Genomic DNA, 19,543 nt, shown 5'->3' on the forward strand with positions numbered 1-19,543 from the left:
GCACATGCACCACTCGCGGGCGTGTTTTTTATATTTACACTGAAATGCTCAGTGTTCCTTTTTTTTCCCCAACCTGTCGTGGTGCCCCACGCCACCTCCAGATGGCACACTTGGCTTTATTCTGAAAGAGTGTTGTAGAGCTTTGTCAGATGTATCTGGGAGTGTCTTTGTGTGTTTTGCAACATGAGAACATGAGTTCCTGGCGTATCTTCTATCATCTGACTGTAAACAAGTTAGTCTGCAAACAAACTTTGGAATGCTGATTCAACAGATTATTTTCCTCTGCAGAAGGGAAAGTGCTTGACACCATATAGTTGTAATGAAGTTACCCATGGCTTTCCTTTAACCCTCCGCCCTCGCTCTTCTCTTCCCAGCATTGGTTTCCCGTTGTTGTGTATCTCTTATTCAACATCCTTCTGCAGCACACCATGCCAGGCACACGGCCGCACGTGATAGGCTGAGAACTAAAATATGGATAGCTTTACATTTAGCCTGGGCTCTGACAGCCCGTGCCTGGATAAGTGGTGTAGGTCTGTACAGGTGAAATCTATATTCACATGTGCCTCAGGGGTGACTGGACTGTAACAGAATTTTTGAAACCTGTTGGGCCCAACCGCAAACCAGAGAATAAATGGCTGAAGTGCCAGACCTCGATAGAAAAATCAATGCCTGCTTTATACAGACATGACAGACCAGGCCTGCAATTCTCTTCCCAAAAGTCGGGCATTTAGTGCACTTGAGGTTAAAAGGACCTTGTGCCCCTCGGCTTGTGTGTATTGTATTACCTACTCTTTTTAGGAGCACCTTTTTCTTTGCTTTGTTCTTTATGTAGGAGATTTACATTCACCCTCTGTGACAGATGTTTTACTAAGAAGTGGGTTCTGAACAACCACATGAAGCTGCACACCGGAGAGAAGCTGTTTAAGTGCACATGGCCCACCGGTCATTACTCATTCCTCATGGCCTCGGCCATGAAAGAACAGTACCGGACACATATACAACCACAAACAAAACAGCACACACAAAACAACACACTCAACCAGACGCACTCAACCAGACGCACTCAACCAGACGCACTCAACCAGACGCACTCAACCAGACGCACTCAACCAGACGCACTCAACCAGACGCACTCAACCAGACACACTGAACCAGACACGCACAGCCACACACCACCACACACCACCACACACCACCACACACCACCACACACAACCACACACAACCACACACAACCACACACAACCACACACAACCACACACAACCACACCACCACACACAACCGCACACAACCACACACAACACATACAACCACACAAAACCAACCACACACACACAACCAACCACACACACAACCAACCACACACACAACCAACCACACACACAACCAACCACACACAACCAACCACACACAACCAACCACACACACACACACACAACCACACACACACACACAACCAACCACCCACACACAACCAACCACCCACAACCAACCAACCACCCACAAACAACCAACCACCCACAAACAACCAACTAACCAACCACCCACACAACCAACTAACCAACCACCCACACAACCAACCACCCACACAACCAACCAACCAACCACCCACACACAACCAACCAACCAACCACCCACACAACCAACCAACCACCCACACAACCAACCACCCACCCACACACACGACCACCCACACACACAACCAACCACCCACACACAACCAACCACCCATACAACCACACACAACACAACCCCACACACACCCCCACACACACACCTACACACAACCACCAACACACACGCACAACCACCAACACACACGCACAACCACCAACACACACACATGCACAACCACCAACACACACATGCACAACCACCAACACACACATGCACAACCACCAACACACACATGCACAACCACCAACACACACACATGCACAACCACCAACACACACACATGCACAACCACCAACACACATGCACAACCACCAACACACATGCACAACCACCAACACACATGCACAACCACCAACACACATGCACAACCACCAACACACATGCACAACCACCAACACACATGCACAACCACCAACACACATGCACAACCACCAACACACACGCACAACCACCAACACACACGCACAACCACCAACACACACGCACAACCACCAACACCCCCGCACAACCACCAACACCCCCGCACAACCACCCACACACACACACGCACAAACACCCACACACACACACGCACAAACACCCACACACATGCACAACCACCAACACACATGCACAACCACCAACACACATGCACAACCACCAACACACATGCACAACCACCAACACACATGCACAACCACCAACACACATGCACAACCACCAACACACATGCACAACCACCAACACACATGCACAACCACCAACACACACGCACAACCACCAACACACACGCACAACCACCAACACACACGCACAACCACCAACACCCCCGCACAACCACCAACACCCCCGCACAACCACCCACACACACACACGCACAAACACCCACACACACACACGCACAAACACCCACACACGCACAAACACCCACACACGCACAAACACCCACACACGCACAAACACCCACACACACGCACAAACACCCACACACACGCACAAACACCCACACACACGCACAAACACCCACACACACGCACAAACACCCACCCACACACACACACACACGCACAAACACCCACACGCACAAACACCCACACGCACAAACACCCACACGCACAAACACCCACACGCACAAACACCCACACGCACAAACACCCACACGCACAAACACCCACACGCACAAACACCCACACGCACAACCACCCACACGCACAACCACCCACACGCACAACCACCCACACGCACAACCACCCACACGCACAACCACCCACACAGGCACAACCACCCACACAGGCACAACCACCCACACAGGCACAACCACCCACACAGGCACAACCACCCACACAGGCACAACCACCCACACAGGCACAACCACCCACACAGGCACAACCACCCACACAGGCACAACCACCCACACACAACACCCACACACACACACGCACAACCACCCACACACACACGCACACAACCACCCACACACATGCACACAACCACCCACACACACAACCACCCACACACACAACCACCCACACACACACACACAACCACCCACACACAACCACCCACACACACACAACCACCCACACGCACAACCACCCACACGCACAACCACCCACACGCACAACCACCCACACGCACAACCACCCACACGCACACCCACATGCACAACCACCCACACGCACACCCACAACCACCAACACACACACATGCACAACCACCCACACACATGCACAACCACCCACACACATGCACAACCACCCACACACATGCACAACCACCCACACACATGCACAACCACCCACACACATGCACAACCACCCACACACATGCACAACCACCCACACGCACAACCACCCACACGCACAACCACCCACACGCACAACCACACAGACACGCACACAACCACCCACCCACACACACACACACACACACAACCACCCACACACACATAACCACCCACACACACAACCACCCACACACACATAACCACCCACACACACAACCCCCACACACGCACAACCACCCACACACGCACAACCACCCACACACACACAACCCCCACACACACACAACCCCCACACCCGCACAACCCCCCACACCCGCACAACCCCCCACACCCGCACAACCCCCCACACCCGCACAACCCCCCACACCCGCACAACCCCCCACACCCGCACAACCCCCCACACCCGCACAACCCCCCACACCCGCACAACCCCCCACACCCGCACAACCCCCCACACCCGCACAACCCCCACACCCGCACAACCCCCCACACCCGCACAACCCCCCACACCCGCACAACCCCCCACACCCGCACAACCCCCCACACCCGCACAACCACCCACACCCGCACAACCACCCACACACGCACATCCACACGCACAACCACCCACACACAACCACCCACACACAACCACCCACACAAAACCACACACACAACCACACACACACAACACCACACACACACACACACACAACACCACACACACACACAACTACACAACCACACACACAACCACACAACCAAACTCACACATACAACCACACACACAACCACAGCTACACACATAACCCCCCACACACATCCACACACAGCCACAACCACTCACACAACCACACGCACAACCACACGCACAAGCACAACCACACGCACAAGCACACGCACGAGCACACGCACGAGCACACATGTTGGACCCGGCCTCGTGGCGTGGTCCTCGCTGATCTCCGCAGCCCCAGATCTACGAGTGGAACTGATTCCCCGTCCACCCAGAACTGTACATGACCCCCCTACACTGGACCTGAGACGATCCACAGACCGCGTGCCTGCACCCGTGCACGTGACCATCGGACTCCATGTTTGGCCACCCCGGCCGGCCGCCTTCTTTCCTTTCGGCAGCCCTGGCCTCTCCTGACTGCCGCTAAGCCTGCGCGTCCGGCGTGCCCAGATCCACCCGGGGGGTGAACGACTCACCAAGTACCCGAAACCAAGACTTCCATCACACCTTCGGCCCCCTTCCGAGGAACTGGCTTCCCTCACACCTCTGAACTATCCCTGGGGGCTGGTTTCGATGGCACCTTGGGCCTCCTAGTGAGCTGGCTTCAGGCCCTGATGGGCGTCTGGGATTCCATGGGCGCATGGTCTAAAGCATCAAAGAACCAACCGCCCAGACGATCAGGCGCCTGGCCCTCGGACCTCCGGCCCCCTGCCTATGAGGGTCCGGACATCAAAGAGCTCGACGACTATAAGACAACCTGCCTTCCACCTAATCGGCAGTTGTATCTTGGACAAGAAAGCCCTGCTGATCTGATCGCGGCTGACTTCTAGGAGAACAGACTCTGACCCACCGAGCCCTGCTGACGCCGTCGCGGCTCACCCTAGAACCTACGGAACTGAACCATCGGGGCCCTGCTGACGCTGTCGCAGCTCCCTCTTGAAGCACAAGACCTGAACATCGGAACCCTGCTGACGCTGTCGCGGCTCCATCTGCTTACGAGTACGACGGAGTACTCCGGCCCAAGCCCTGCTGACCTCGTCGCGGCTTGACGAACTCTCTGGTCCGGCTGGACCATCGATGCTACCCTCACGAACAGCTTGAAACAGAAGTGAGTAGGACAGCAAAGCCCATCGCCAGCCCCCGTACCCCCCAGTTCGAGGATTGAGAACTGTGCGCCGGGTACGTGGCGTGCCAGCTGGCCTCCTAAGACTGTCCCGCTTCCCCCAAACCCTCGTTACGAGACTTTCGCGATCACTCGATCGCTGTGTATTGCTCTTTACTTAATCTTGATAAAGTCTTTCTTGATAAAGAATCACGGTGTGGTGTCCGCTCATAAGTGTGGTGTGTCGACCGTGTGTACGATCATTCCTCCCCGGTGGGGACTCCCCCCTCGATAAGACTCGGCAGTAATTGTGGGAGAGGAGGTTCCAGGGGGTTAGGAGAGTCTACTTGACCCCTGGGGTCACCGCCTTCCAACAACATGCACGAGCACACACGCACAAGCACACACGCACAAGCACACACGCACAAGCACACACACACAAGCACACACACAACCAGACACAACCACACACAACCACACACAACCACACCACCACACACAACCACACCACCACACACAACCACACCACCACACACAACCACACCACCACACACAACCGCACACAACCACACCACCACACATACAACCTAACACACAACCAACCACACACACACAACCAACCACACACACACACAACCAACCAACCACACACACACACAACCAACCACACACACACAACCAACCACACACACACAACCAACCACACACACACACAACCAACCACACACACACAACCAACCAACCACCCACACACAACCAACCAACCACCCACACACAACCAACCACCCACCCACACACAACCACCCACCCACACACAACCAACCACCCACACACAACCAACCACCCACACACAACCAACCACCCACACACAACCAACCACCCACACACAACCAACCACCCACACACAACCAACCAACCAAACACACACAACCAACCAACCACCCACACACAACCAACCAACCAACCACCCACACACAACCAACCAACCAACCACCCACACACAGCCAACCACCCACACACAACCAACCACCCACCCACAACCAACCACCCACCACCAACCAACCACCCACCCACAACTAACCAACCACCCACCCATCCACCACCAACCACCCACCACCAACCAACCACCCACCCACCCACAACCAACCAACCACCCACAACCAACCACCCACAACCAACCACCCACCCACAACCAACCACCCACACACAACCACCCACCCACCCACACACAACCAACCACCCACACACACACAACCAACCACCCACACACAACCAACCACCCACACACAACCAACCACCCACACACAACCAACCACCCGCAACCAACCAAACGCAACCAACCACCCACCCACACGCAACCAACCACCCACACGCAACCAACCACCCACACGCAACCAACCACCCACACGCAACCAACCACCCACACGCAACCAACCACCCACACGCAACCAACCACCCACACGCAACCAACCACCCACACGCAACCAACCACCCACACCCAACCACCCACACACAACCAACCAACCACCCGCAACCAACCACCCGCACGCAACCACCCACACGCAACCAACCACCCACACGCAACCAACCACCCACACGCAACCAACCACCCACACGCAACCAACCACCCACACGCAACCAACCACCCACACGCAACCAACCACCCACACACAACCAACCAACCACACACACAACACAACCCCACACACACACAACACAACCACCAACACACACAACACAACCACCAACACACACGCACAACCACCAACACACACGCACAACCACCAACACGCACGCACAACCACCAACACGCACGCACAACCACCAACACGCACGCACAACCACCAACACGCACGCACAACCACCAACACGCACGCACAACCACCAACACGCACGCACAACCACCAACACGCACGCACAACCACCAACACGCACGCACAACCACCCACACGCACGCACAACCACCCACACGCACGCACAACCACCCACACGCACAACCACCCACACGCACAACCACCCACACGCACAACCACCCACACGCACAACCACCCACACACACGCACAAACACCCACACACACGCACAAACACCCACACACACGCACAAACGCCCACACACACGCACAAACGCCCACACACACGGACAAACGCCCACACACACGCACAAACGCCCACGCCCAAACGCCCACGCACACGCACACAAACACCCACACACAAACACCCACACACACAAACACCCACACACACAAACACCCACACACACAAACACCCACACACACAAACACCCACACACACAAACACCCACACACGCACAAACACACACGCACAAACACACACGCACAAACACCCACACGCACAAACACCCACACACGCGCACAAACACCCACACACGCGCACAAACACCCACACACGCGCACAAACACCCACACACGCGCACAAACACCCACACACGCGCACAAACACCCACACACGCGCACAAACACCCACACACGCGCACAAACACCCACACACGCGCACAAACACCCACACACGCGCACAAACACCCACACACGCGCACAAACACCCACACACGCGCACAAACACCCACACACGCGCACAAACACCCACACACGCGCACAAACACCCACACACGCGCACAAACACCCACACACGCGCACAAACACCCACACACGCGCACAAACACCCACACACGCGCACAAACACCCACACACGCGCACAAACACCCACACACGCGCACAAACACCCACACACGCGCACAAACACCCACACACGCGCACAAACACCCACACACACGCGCACAAACACCCACACACACGCGCAACCACCCACACGCGCAACCACCCACACGCGCAACCACCCACACGCGCAACCACCCACACGCGCAACCACCCACACGCGCAACCACCCACGCCCGCGCAACCACCCACACGCGCACAAACACCCACGCACGCGCACAAACACCCACGCACGCGCACAAACACCCACACACGCGCACAAACACCCACACACGCGTACAAACACCCACACACGCGCACAAACACCCACACACGCGCACAAACACCCACACACGCGCACAAACACCCACACACGCGCACAAACACCCACACACGCGCACAAACACCCACACACGCGCACAAACACCCACACACGCGCACAAACACCCACACACGCGCACAAACACCCACACACGCGCACAAACACCCACACACGCGCACAAACACCCACACACGCGCACAAACACCCACACACGCGCACAAACACCCACACACGCGCACAAACACCCACACACGCGCACAAACACCCACACACGCGCACAAACACCCACACACGCGCACAAACACCCACACACGCGCACAAACACCCACGCGCACAAACACCCACGCGCACAAACACCCACACACGCGCACAAACACCCACACACGCGCACAAACACCCACACACGCGCACAAACACCCACACACGCGCACAAACACCCACACACGCGCACAAACACCCACACACGCGCACAAACACCCACACACACGCGCACAAACACCCACACACACGCGCAACCACCCACACGCGCAACCACCCACACGCGCAACCACCCACACGCGCAACCACCCACACGCGCAACCACCCACACGCGCAACCACCCACGCCCGCGCAACCACCCACACGCGCAACCACCCACACGCGCAACCACCCACACGCGCAACCACCCACGCACGCGCACAAACACCCACGCACGCGCACAAACACCCACACACGCGCACAAACACCCACACACGCGCACAAACACCCACACACGCGCACAAACACCCACACACGCGCACAAACACCCACACACGCGCACAAACACCCACACACGCGCACAAACACCCACACACGCGCACAAACACCCACACACGCGCACAAACACCCACACACGCGCACAAACACCCACACACGCGCACAAACACCCACACAGGCACAACCACCCACATGCACAACCACCCACCCACCCGCACGACCGCCCGCATGACCGCCCGCCCGCACGACCGCCCGCCCGCACGACCGCCCGTACTATAATAGGCTCAGTAATTACCAATTGGGAGTCATTTCTGACAAACAGGTTTTGCAAGGTGCTAAATCTCCTCTTAGTTAACATGGTGTCCCTACTATCGGTAGAACAGGGGACTTCGTTATAAGGAGAACTAGATTGCCCAGTAGTTGCAGTACTGGTATGGCAGGTGACAGAGCCTTGGACTGGTGTAGTTCTAAGTCTATCCGTTCTGTACCAAAACAATTTCAGTGTTGAATATCCCCATGACTGATGAAAAGTAGTTAATAATAGACTGGGTGGTATGAGCTGGTTGAGTGGATCCTCCCTTATCGCTACCAGATTTTCTCTTTCCCATAGCCAATTTGCACAAATTGTTCTTCCTTAGAAAGAATCGATCCGATATCAAGAGTCAGTAGTCCATTGAATGCTACCCTACACTCCCCTAACACCTCCCTGGCACCAGAGAAGCAGATCTGATGACCTATGAAGAAAAGACACAGAAGAGCTCCAAGAGCGGAGAAAGGAAAGAAACTGGCCTGGTACCAACCCTGCCGGCCAGTATGCATTCCTCGTTGAAAACTGTGCCAAAGTCAACTTGTCCTGCAGCTGTTGACTCCCGAAACCTGAGCGGAATGCCTGTCTTCAAAAAATACTCAAGACCACCTTTGAACAGCAGTTCTGTTATGAAGAAACTCCAAAAGAGAAGACTGCAGCTTCCGGACCTACCAAACCCCGACACCCGAAGCCACCACTGCACCCGTTGCCTCCAGCCCGCGTTGAAGTGGGCCACCGGTGTCAACAAGATCTCTTAGCCCTCCAGAACTAGAGTCCATTGTGCTTTCACCCCTCCTGGACCTCCCGACATCGCCTGCAGCCTCAGCATGCTTACCTCCTTGACCTCGACTGCTCTTGTAAGGAAAAATCGACACCTAAGGACCTCTCTGCACCCATCACCCTGGGCCTTGAAGAAGTGGAACAAAGGTGTCCCTCCATACCAGAGCATCGCAAGGCCTGAGCCCCCTTGCTGGTTCAGCCTGACTGGCCTCCCAGCCATATCCTACAGCCTCTTTCCACAGTGACCGTGTTCTAGAGAAATCTACTGGGCTTCTGATGCTGTGTTGCACCCTGGCTGTCCTGGTCCCTTTGGTGGTGTACTGCTGGTGCTTCCTTGGACCTTGCCCACCACTCACCTTTACTCCTGGAGATTAGTCTTGTAAGTCGTTGGCTATACTTGTTTGCATACCTTGTTCTTCCTTCGATAGGATAACATTGCAGAACTCCGAAATTGCACTGTGTCCAGTTTTTAAATTCGAAAGATTTCATATTTGAAAACGTACTTACCTGAGCGATTTTTCTCTGATGCCTAAACATATATAAAGATACTTGCTATTTTTATATATTGTTGTGGATCTCCTCCTTAAGTCTTGTGTCATTCATTGATTATTGTGTATATTTGCAAACATCTTGTACTCCTCTGTGTTGAGCTTAACACTGCTCAACCACACTACCCCCAATAGAGCTCTTTGGGATTGCATAGCAAGCCCCTGTCCACTCATAAGGCAACCCCTGGACTCTTTACATGGTATATCAGATTCTTGATACATCACATAAAGAGCCAGCTTGACCCTTTGACCTACGTATACTGCTCCCTCAGTTTGTGGTTCAATTTAAGGTGAAGGATTTTTAGTTAGCCCTATCAAAGTCCTCTCAAATATCATTTTCAGCAGGCAAAATCTAGTCTTGACACAGTGTACCTATCTTGCTAATACTGAGATCTTTGTCGAATTTGATTTGTAATAATTTGCATATCTAAATTGTGACAAGAAATGGCTTCCTGTATGGGCATAATTTTGCATGACCAATATCTAACTTTTTAATGGGTTCCTTTTTTTGTTTTAGAAAGCTCTGTTTTATACTGAGGAAGATGACTCTCAGCCAGCAAAAGATTGCCTTTTAGTCTACTCCCAAGAAGGAATCGGTTCTCCAACTGGGTCCATCGGTTGCTGCAGCTTCATTGAAGGCGAAATGGAAGACAGTTTTTTGGATGATCTGGGACTAAAATTTAAAACGCTTGCAGAAATCTGCCTAGGCCAACAAATGTACATGAAAATTGAAGAAGAAAGTTCTAGCATCCAGGGAGCGAACACAAGCATGAGTAGGCCTGACAAAAGTGTGATGTTTTCTGATTCAATTGTGGTTGTTGATAATGTGCGACAGGAGGAATTGAGTAAAGCTGGGTACCACTCTCAGCATGTTATAGAGCCTAACATAACACAAGCAACAGAAATTCGCGAAGAAATAGTTTCTGAAGAATCAATGTCTTCTAGGCTTAATGTACTCCCTGTCCCACGTGTTCAAGGGAACATGTTAGTGACTGAAAAATCTTATGTTACTGGTCCCTCTGTGCAACCAGTCACTATCCTCCATGAACCCAGACTTCAGCAGAATGTGATAATGACTGAAAGAGTGCTTGCTCCAGGATCAAATCTTCATGGTATGTTAGACATGCATGACCTGTCAGATGGACAGAATGTTTTGGTGACCGAAAGGTATATCAATGGTGATTCGGGTGTGATAGGTCTTCGTGATATGCCCGATTCGCAGTATGTTGTAGTGAGAGAGAGGGAACGGGTGCTTGCACCTTCTTCAACACTACAGACTGCTAGGAACATGTCAGAGCTTTCTGATGGGCAGAATGTTTTGGTGACCGAAAGGCTGTTCGCTCCAGTTGCTAGTATTCAAGGGAACATGAGAATTCCTTCAGAGGTCTCAACTGTACAGAATATAGTAACTGAAAAAAATATAGTCTCTGGCACGGGAATGCAGGGACACATACTGGCGTCTGAACCTCTGCTGAACAACACTGGCTACACCCTAGAGGAACCTCCTTCATCTAGTCGCTCTTTGGGTCAGTCTTCAAGCCGGGTCACTAAGTACAGCACTGTACAGTACTCCCGTTCATAATTTTGTATGCACATCCCATCACAGGTAACTGAGAGGTAATGCCGTACCTAAGTGAGACATTTTTCTTACACTTACGTTTCAAGTTTATTACTTATTTAAGTTTACTGCTGTGCCTACTCTGCAAAGTATATGGTTTCTGAAACCTAAAAGCCATCAGAGGGTCAACTCTACTTTAAGACTTGGCATAAATCTCCTATGTGCTGGCAGAGTGATTCTATCTTTGACATGCTGCATTAATTTCAAGACCAGTATGGTTTCTGGGGAGGTAACTGAAAAATGATAAGCAGCCTTCTAAAATGTATCTTTATTTTTGGGAATTAAATTTTTGAGAAGAACAATACATGCTTTATTCGGAAAGCACTGAAAAGTTGTGTTCCATTTTTAATAGTGGACAACCACTTGCCTCCTTAGTTCATTGATAGCTTACTTGCTAGGTTCTGTTTTAAAGCAATATTTGCATTCATCTGTCATCTTTGAATAATGACACTAATAGATTAGCAGGACATGTAGAACGTGATAAATTAATCTGCGAAATAACTCTGGTCATGCAGCTGTGGGAAGAAGCATCATCAGGGTGGTAGGAATGGTCCTCCAATAGCATCATTTTGAAGATAAGAATTCCCCAACTCCATCTTTTTCAATCAGATTTTTGCAGCATCACTGGTTAACAATCTGAATAATAATGTTGGTGTCTTCTAATTGAACCTTTTAACTGAGAATAACTTGTAGAAGCGTTAGTTCTGTAAACAATACATATTAGTGTTTTGCTAAACTACATGCTTGGAAACATTCTCAGAAAGTGCATATTGAAGTGATACAAAGGTTTAAAGGGCCACAATGTCTTAACTAGTCTCTAGCTCAGTCTGTCTTGCCTCTGCAGCCAGGACTAGAACCACCCCATTTCAAGATAACTGTATAGAACCATTGTTTCTCTTGTTCAGAACAAGCATAAAGCTCTTCCATCATCGTCGTCCTCCTCTGTTCACCATTATCATGAAATGGTGTTCTTCTCCCACCCATTTCATTTCGATCTGTCACCACTTGAAGCACTCCAGCATGTTTCACCGTGTCTAGGAAGTGCACTGCCTGTGCCACTATACCTTATCACCTTTGCGCCATTTGTTCAAGTTTTTAGGTCTGCTGTAAAGTGCTACTCATTTTGTAGTTATGTAATTAAGCGTAGAGAAGCCTGGAAGGATATCTGCTACTTTATGAAACCTGTTGCATTTTTACTTCAGTCTGTTGCACCCTGGTTTTCTGACTAAAAGGATGGGATTTTGCTCCGCACAAATATCCCCAAATAGTCTATATCCAGTATACAATCTGTGTTGATATTGTACACATGGACTGACAGCAGTTTGGCATTTACGGTTGGTGAATCTCCCCAGAATCTGCCACATTTATCAGGGTCTCAAGGTGATACAATTCAGAAGCAGGCTGGCCATTCGTTGTGCCTATTGCAAATAAGCATCCCCAAAACTGTCTTGATAGACACACATATCTTACTGCCACTCTAATTCATCCTTGAACCACAGGATCTTATATGCAAAGTGTCTTACCAGTCCGGGCTGATGAGCACCAACAAGCACTCGCCCTTCCCCTTTATGTTGCGCTGCAGTGCCATGGTTGCTGAGATAAGTAAATGTTGCTCAAAGTCAGAAACCGAGACGAAGGTCAATGATTTAAGACCAAAATCTGCAAGCATTCCTGGGCCTTCAAGAAACTCAGTTCTTGAGCGGCTGTGGCAGAGCAAAATTCACCATGAACTCTCTAGGACTAGAAGCAGAGGGTGAAGGCTATACCTGGTGGTACTTTGTGACCACGATGGAAGCCGAAAATACTCAAAGAAGCTGGTGAAGGTGCAGATGCAGCCATCTGCCAGCTACTGCTTAGTCTGCAATTTACACAGTCCTACTATGCACAATGTGAGAACAGAGACCTGAAGTATATGCACTGAATCCAGTCATGCTAAAATATTAATCCCCATTTGTACTTAATCCCTCTCTTGTCTGTTGCAACTGGAAACTTAGAAATTGATTGTAGATTTCTGCTTTCATAACCTTAACTTTCCCATTAATTCATGCCTTTGTCATGCATTTCTCCATCCTCACTTTCCTATCGATTGTTTTCCTTCCTTTTTAGGTCAAGCCTGCTGGAGACCTCAAGCCATCTTGTTCAAAAGAATGATTTAAGTTTACTAAGAATTTACAGTAAACCTTGCTTTGTCCATCCTATGCTTGTTCCTTTCCTGGAGCATAGCATTTTCACCTGTCCTTCAACTGCTTACTTTTAAAGAACTCTTTTTTTTTTCTTTTTGCTTAAGCACTTCACAAGTGCATTTGTTATGTAGTTGTTTCCCTTGTGTGCTTCTCTCCCTCTTCCCACTTTGTGTTGCTCTCTCATCATTGTGCCTCTCTGCTCCACTCCACCTGCTGCTTTCTCTTTTCCATGTGCTGATCAGCCCGCATCCTGCTCTGTGTTGCTCTCCCACCCATGTACTCTGTGGTGCTTTCACATTACCCCCCCCCCCCCACCGTCAACACTTGAGCCCCTTTAAAAAAAAGAAATGTTTGGGAATGGCAACTACACTTGCGTCATTCCGCTGGCATCCGCATGCTTTCTGATGCCTGCACGTCAGAGGAATGACGCATGCAACATTGTGCCTTTTTTTGTTTCTTTAGGTCTCCCCTAGGCAGCGCTTGCGCTGTCTCTTCGATACATGCTGTATTCAGGAAATGTGCATAAAGCTATGCCTACTTTCCGCCCATCATTTTAATTGGCTCCTGTCCTTTGTAAATGGTGGCTTTTCATTAGTCATTAGGCTTAGTAGTCCCTCCTTAGTACCGCCTTGTCTCTTTGTGTAACCTCCCGGTTACATGTGTTGTTACGCCCTAGGTTTTAATTACAGCCTCAAGGCCATATTTTCTTTAAGACTTTCAGACATGACACTCACTTGGTCCTAAACTAGGTTGGCAGTGGTCACTTTTCTCGCTAGCACATCTCACATTTATATTAGGCCTACTATAAATTTACCTTCAACTCCACTAAGAGTACAACCTAATCCGGAATTAATATAATAAATATTTTGTCACATTTCAAAGCTACTAATTGTATATGTGGACATAGCTGTTTGAATGTACTTATGGTTCTGTCTTGCATGCAATGCATTATGGGTAGGGTGGATTTACCCTAGCGGTACTGCAAGTAGTGCTGGTGTCTTGCTCACTAGGGACCTCTAGGGGCAGCTTGCAGTACTGCACCTAGACATGTAGTTCTGGTGCCTTGCTCACTAGGGACCTCTGGAGCAGTGTGCAGTACTGCACCTAGACAAGCAGTGCTGGGCCTTGCTCACAGGGTACCTCTAGGGGCAGCTTGTGGTGCTGCACCTAGACATGCAGTGCTGGTGCCTTGCTCCCAAAGGGACCTCTAGGAGCAGCTTGCGGTACTGCACCTAAACATGCAGTGCTGGTACTTTGCTCACTAGGGATCTTTAGGAGACATACAATGCTGATTCCTGGATCACTACAAAACCATTTGCAATGCACTAGGTCTCACATTACTGAAAGTATGAGCTATTGGCGTTGCATTATTATTTGCAGCGCCAATACCTCAAACTATTAGTAATGTGAGACCTACTGCATTGCAAATGCTTGTTTACTTTGCTCTACAACACCACCAAAAGCAATTTGCAAAGCCAATAGGTCCCAAAGGCAAGACCTCGCAGCTTTGCCAGTGCTTGTTTATTCATGTGTCTATTCCAGGGGTGTGGCGCCGCGGCTAGGGCGACTGACTCCGGAATCTGGGGATCATGGTTCGATCCCCGGCACCGGCGGCAGATTAGCCCAGCACCATGTGACTCTGGGCAATAGCTCGCTTAATCTTCCCAACAGCCCCCAGCGCCTAGAGACCCTTACGGGGGATTGTGCGCTTTACAAATGTGGATTATTATTATTATTATTCTTTTGTCAATTCACCCAAGCATCATCACATTTTCATCAGTCTACACACACATTCTTCTATAAACACATTATTCTACAAATTGGCAGACTCATGGGCTTTGTCAATATCATCTTGTATGCTTGAAAATCACTTATGCTAAATGGCTTCCTTAACTTACTCAGAACACTAACCACAGTCAAGCCTACTCTGCTCACTACAACTCATTACATACAAATAGCAACATATTTGTTTTATCCTCGATCTCTTATTTTAGAGAACCATTTCTTAGAATGTATTTACAAGAAGAGGAAACAAGAGATTAGGGATCACTTCATATACTTTGACAAAAATGAAGACTTGAACCAAAATAATTTAAAGCACTTAATAAAAAGTGGTTTATGATGAGTGCTTCTCCTATGTGCCTTCCCGACTTGCTACCTCGAATCCAACTTTTCCCTTTCCAAACAGGAGGGTTCAAGTATATTCAAGCTGTTGAACTTTTCATTTGTTGCTATGGTCTTTACCAAATGCAGACAGATTCTAAATTGTAAAGCATAAAAGAGGCAACAACACAACCTCTAGTCGCAACCAAATGAAGTTTTAAAAAACATTTGCTTCCAGAAAATGTTTTACATTTATGGAGAACAGTCCATCTAACTAACATAGTTCATGAGCATGTAGAAAACAGAGTAATCACACATGTTGATTCATATAAATGCCAAAATAAAGATCTATACAAGTCTAGAACGTGGATGTATGACGGTACAACGTGGTCTTTACACCGCACTACCATTACAACGCTGGTTTTACAACGCAAGTCGTTACCACGACTTGCGCTTTAGGGTGCTGGACTTAGGAATAGTAAGATTTACTATTCCAACACCAGCCTACGTTCAGTAGGGAAGGTGTTGGAATAGTAAATCTACTATTCCTTAGCCTAGAGCGCCCTCCAGCGCAAGTCGTGGTAACGACTTGCATTGTAAAAGCAGCGTTGTAATGGTAGTGCGGTGTAAAGACCGCGTAGTAATGGATGTTCCCCCTAGAACGTTTGGGCAATGTTTCCTCTGAAAAACCTATATAACAATATCGATGTTGAATGCATTTTCAAGGCTGAAGTTAATTGTGAGTCTTATTCCTGTTAAATTCTCGTACTGCTGTCTGGTCTGCTCGGTTTGTCATTTGACGTGCCAACAACTGCTTAAAATTGACCAGGCCTTGTTCTCACATATCCAATAACTTTTTGAAGTGGCTCCCTTAGCTAATACACCTAAGAAATCCTCTTCTATCCTAACCCTCAAAAGCTGCCCTTTCCCGCCTCACAATGACAAAGTTCAAGTGTCATGGGTTTTAATGCAAGTAAAGAAAATTGGCCAACTGTCCTGCAGTTGTAGAAAAAGGCTGCCAAAATTGCAACGCAGTTGGTTCTGATAATGATGGACTCTGGTACCACTGCATCTGCCGCACTAATGATAGTTGCTCCCTTGCTGCCACATTGTATTGTGACCAGTGTAAGACCGATTCTAAAGACTAACTGACTTACTGTGTATGTCAGCTTTTGTTTTCCACAGATGGCATTTTTACAGTCTATACATTATTAGAGCTGTGGCGGAACTATGGCTTGTACAACCCTTTTCACTTAAACATCGTACCCCCATAAAGCATGTGTACAGTTTTATAATATCACTAGGTGTGTCTTATTACTCTAATCTCAAGTACCAGTGTGCCAGGAATTTGCTAGCAGAAGCGAATGATAGGTGTCATAACTCATGTTTTCAGTGTCAGAAAATAGAATGCTGAATTAGCATTGCTGATGTAAAGTGTCACTTGCCACTGTGGTGGGCATTTACTCTACTGAATTTTCTCATTGGTCATCGGTCCACTGGGGAGTATCCGTTATTCCCCCCCAGCTTCAACATATCATAAACGTATCTGCATCATGTTTATTTCTGATTAGACAATACCACCTTCAGCTTGAAAACATTTCATGATTTTCTCTTCTGTTACGGGGTAAAGGTCGTTTTGTGTCCCTTATCTCACAAATACTAAAATAAACATATTTTTTTTCACTATCTCTTTTGTTTTGTACATATCATTAAAAAATAAGATGGTAATTTGACCACATCTGTTAGTTAGATTGTGTTCTGTATTTATCCATTTAGCTATTTTTGAAGTTTGGTGGTTAAAATGTGATGTTCATTGTGATTTTGATGGATTAATTTGAACTTCTTACTTTTGTAAATTTATATATGTTTTAAAATTGGTTATAAACCACCAGTTTTTGTAATCTGATGAGAAAGTGAACAGGTTTATAAAAATAAAACAGATGTAACTAGGAGGTGAAAATAGTTGTTGGCTATGTATTAGTCACTGGTAAATTCAGTGTGCTGTATTGAGTACTGCATCCCTACTTTCTTGATGAAAGTGAATTATTGTTGATGCATTTTTTATACTGTGTAACACATGTTTACGTCGAAATGTGGTATTTACAAAACTGCTAAGTGATGATCCATATTCGCTAACCACAATTCTTCATGCCTCATGATATTTTCAATTCATCCAGTTGTGAACTGAAACGTTTGTCTCCCTGTTTTTATAAGCCAACATAGAATTAAACCTCAGAAAACATTACTTGCACAATGAAATGGGCTCTGACCGCTTTCCATTTACAATACATTTGTTGTAATAGTCACAATCTATGCTACATTTTTATCTTATTTTGGGACTTTATATGCAGCTTCTAAAGCATTAACCTAAACTATAGATAATAATTCTACATTGCATTTAAATTCCATCATAATGTTAAATGAATGCAAGTTGTATTTTTGTAAAGTATTTTTCTGCTGTAACACATTTTGCACTGGTTTTGCATTTGACCTCCTTGTTTGGGGTATATTTCTGTATTTTCATGGAACTTCAAATAAAGGAAGATTGGAGTGGAGTTAATAAAACAATTCAGTGCTCCTCGTTTCTGTTTGTTGACATGGTAACATTGAATATATTTGTATGTATGTTTAGGTACCACAGGGTTTGAAGGCATACAATAAAATGTGTTTAGGATTTTCTTGACAAATGATGGTGCTGTGCCCTCACATAGAAAAGGTTGAATTGTTTTTAGCAGAGCAGGCACCAATAGTAATTATTGTGTCTGTTTAATGTCTAGGTATATGGAGACTTGAACCTGATTTGGGAAACTTGTGTAGCACAGCATTGCAAACTGAAGTATCTGGGAGCTTTTTTACAAAAGTGGTAAGGTCACTCGGATTGCAAAATAATGTGCGACTCCTAACTGATGTGTCAATATGCCATTGTAACCTGGTTCTTGGGGTGCCCCTGTCCCCCTCTCAACTCTTCCTACTCAAT

The 19,543-nt window shown here is 48.7% G+C and overlaps 1 protein-coding gene across 1 annotated transcript in view; it reads left to right on the top strand.

Moving 5' to 3' along the window:
• Positions 1-19,131, top strand: part of LOC147724096 (desmoglein-2-like) — a 396,529-nt gene extending 377,398 nt beyond the window's left edge. Inside the window, exon 15 of the mRNA XM_086965676.1 lies at positions 11,180-19,131. Coding sequence (XP_086821802.1) covers positions 11,180-12,244 — 1,065 coding nt within the window. The 3' untranslated portion in view covers positions 12,245-19,131. The remainder of the gene's footprint in view (positions 1-11,179) is intronic.
• Positions 19,132-19,543: the final 412 nt, after the last annotated feature.

Source organism: Lissotriton vulgaris, chromosome 4_1, assembly GCF_964263255.1.
Source record: "Lissotriton vulgaris chromosome 4_1, aLisVul1.2, whole genome shotgun sequence".
Classification (NCBI taxonomy): Eukaryota; Metazoa; Chordata; class Amphibia; order Caudata; family Salamandridae; genus Lissotriton; species Lissotriton vulgaris.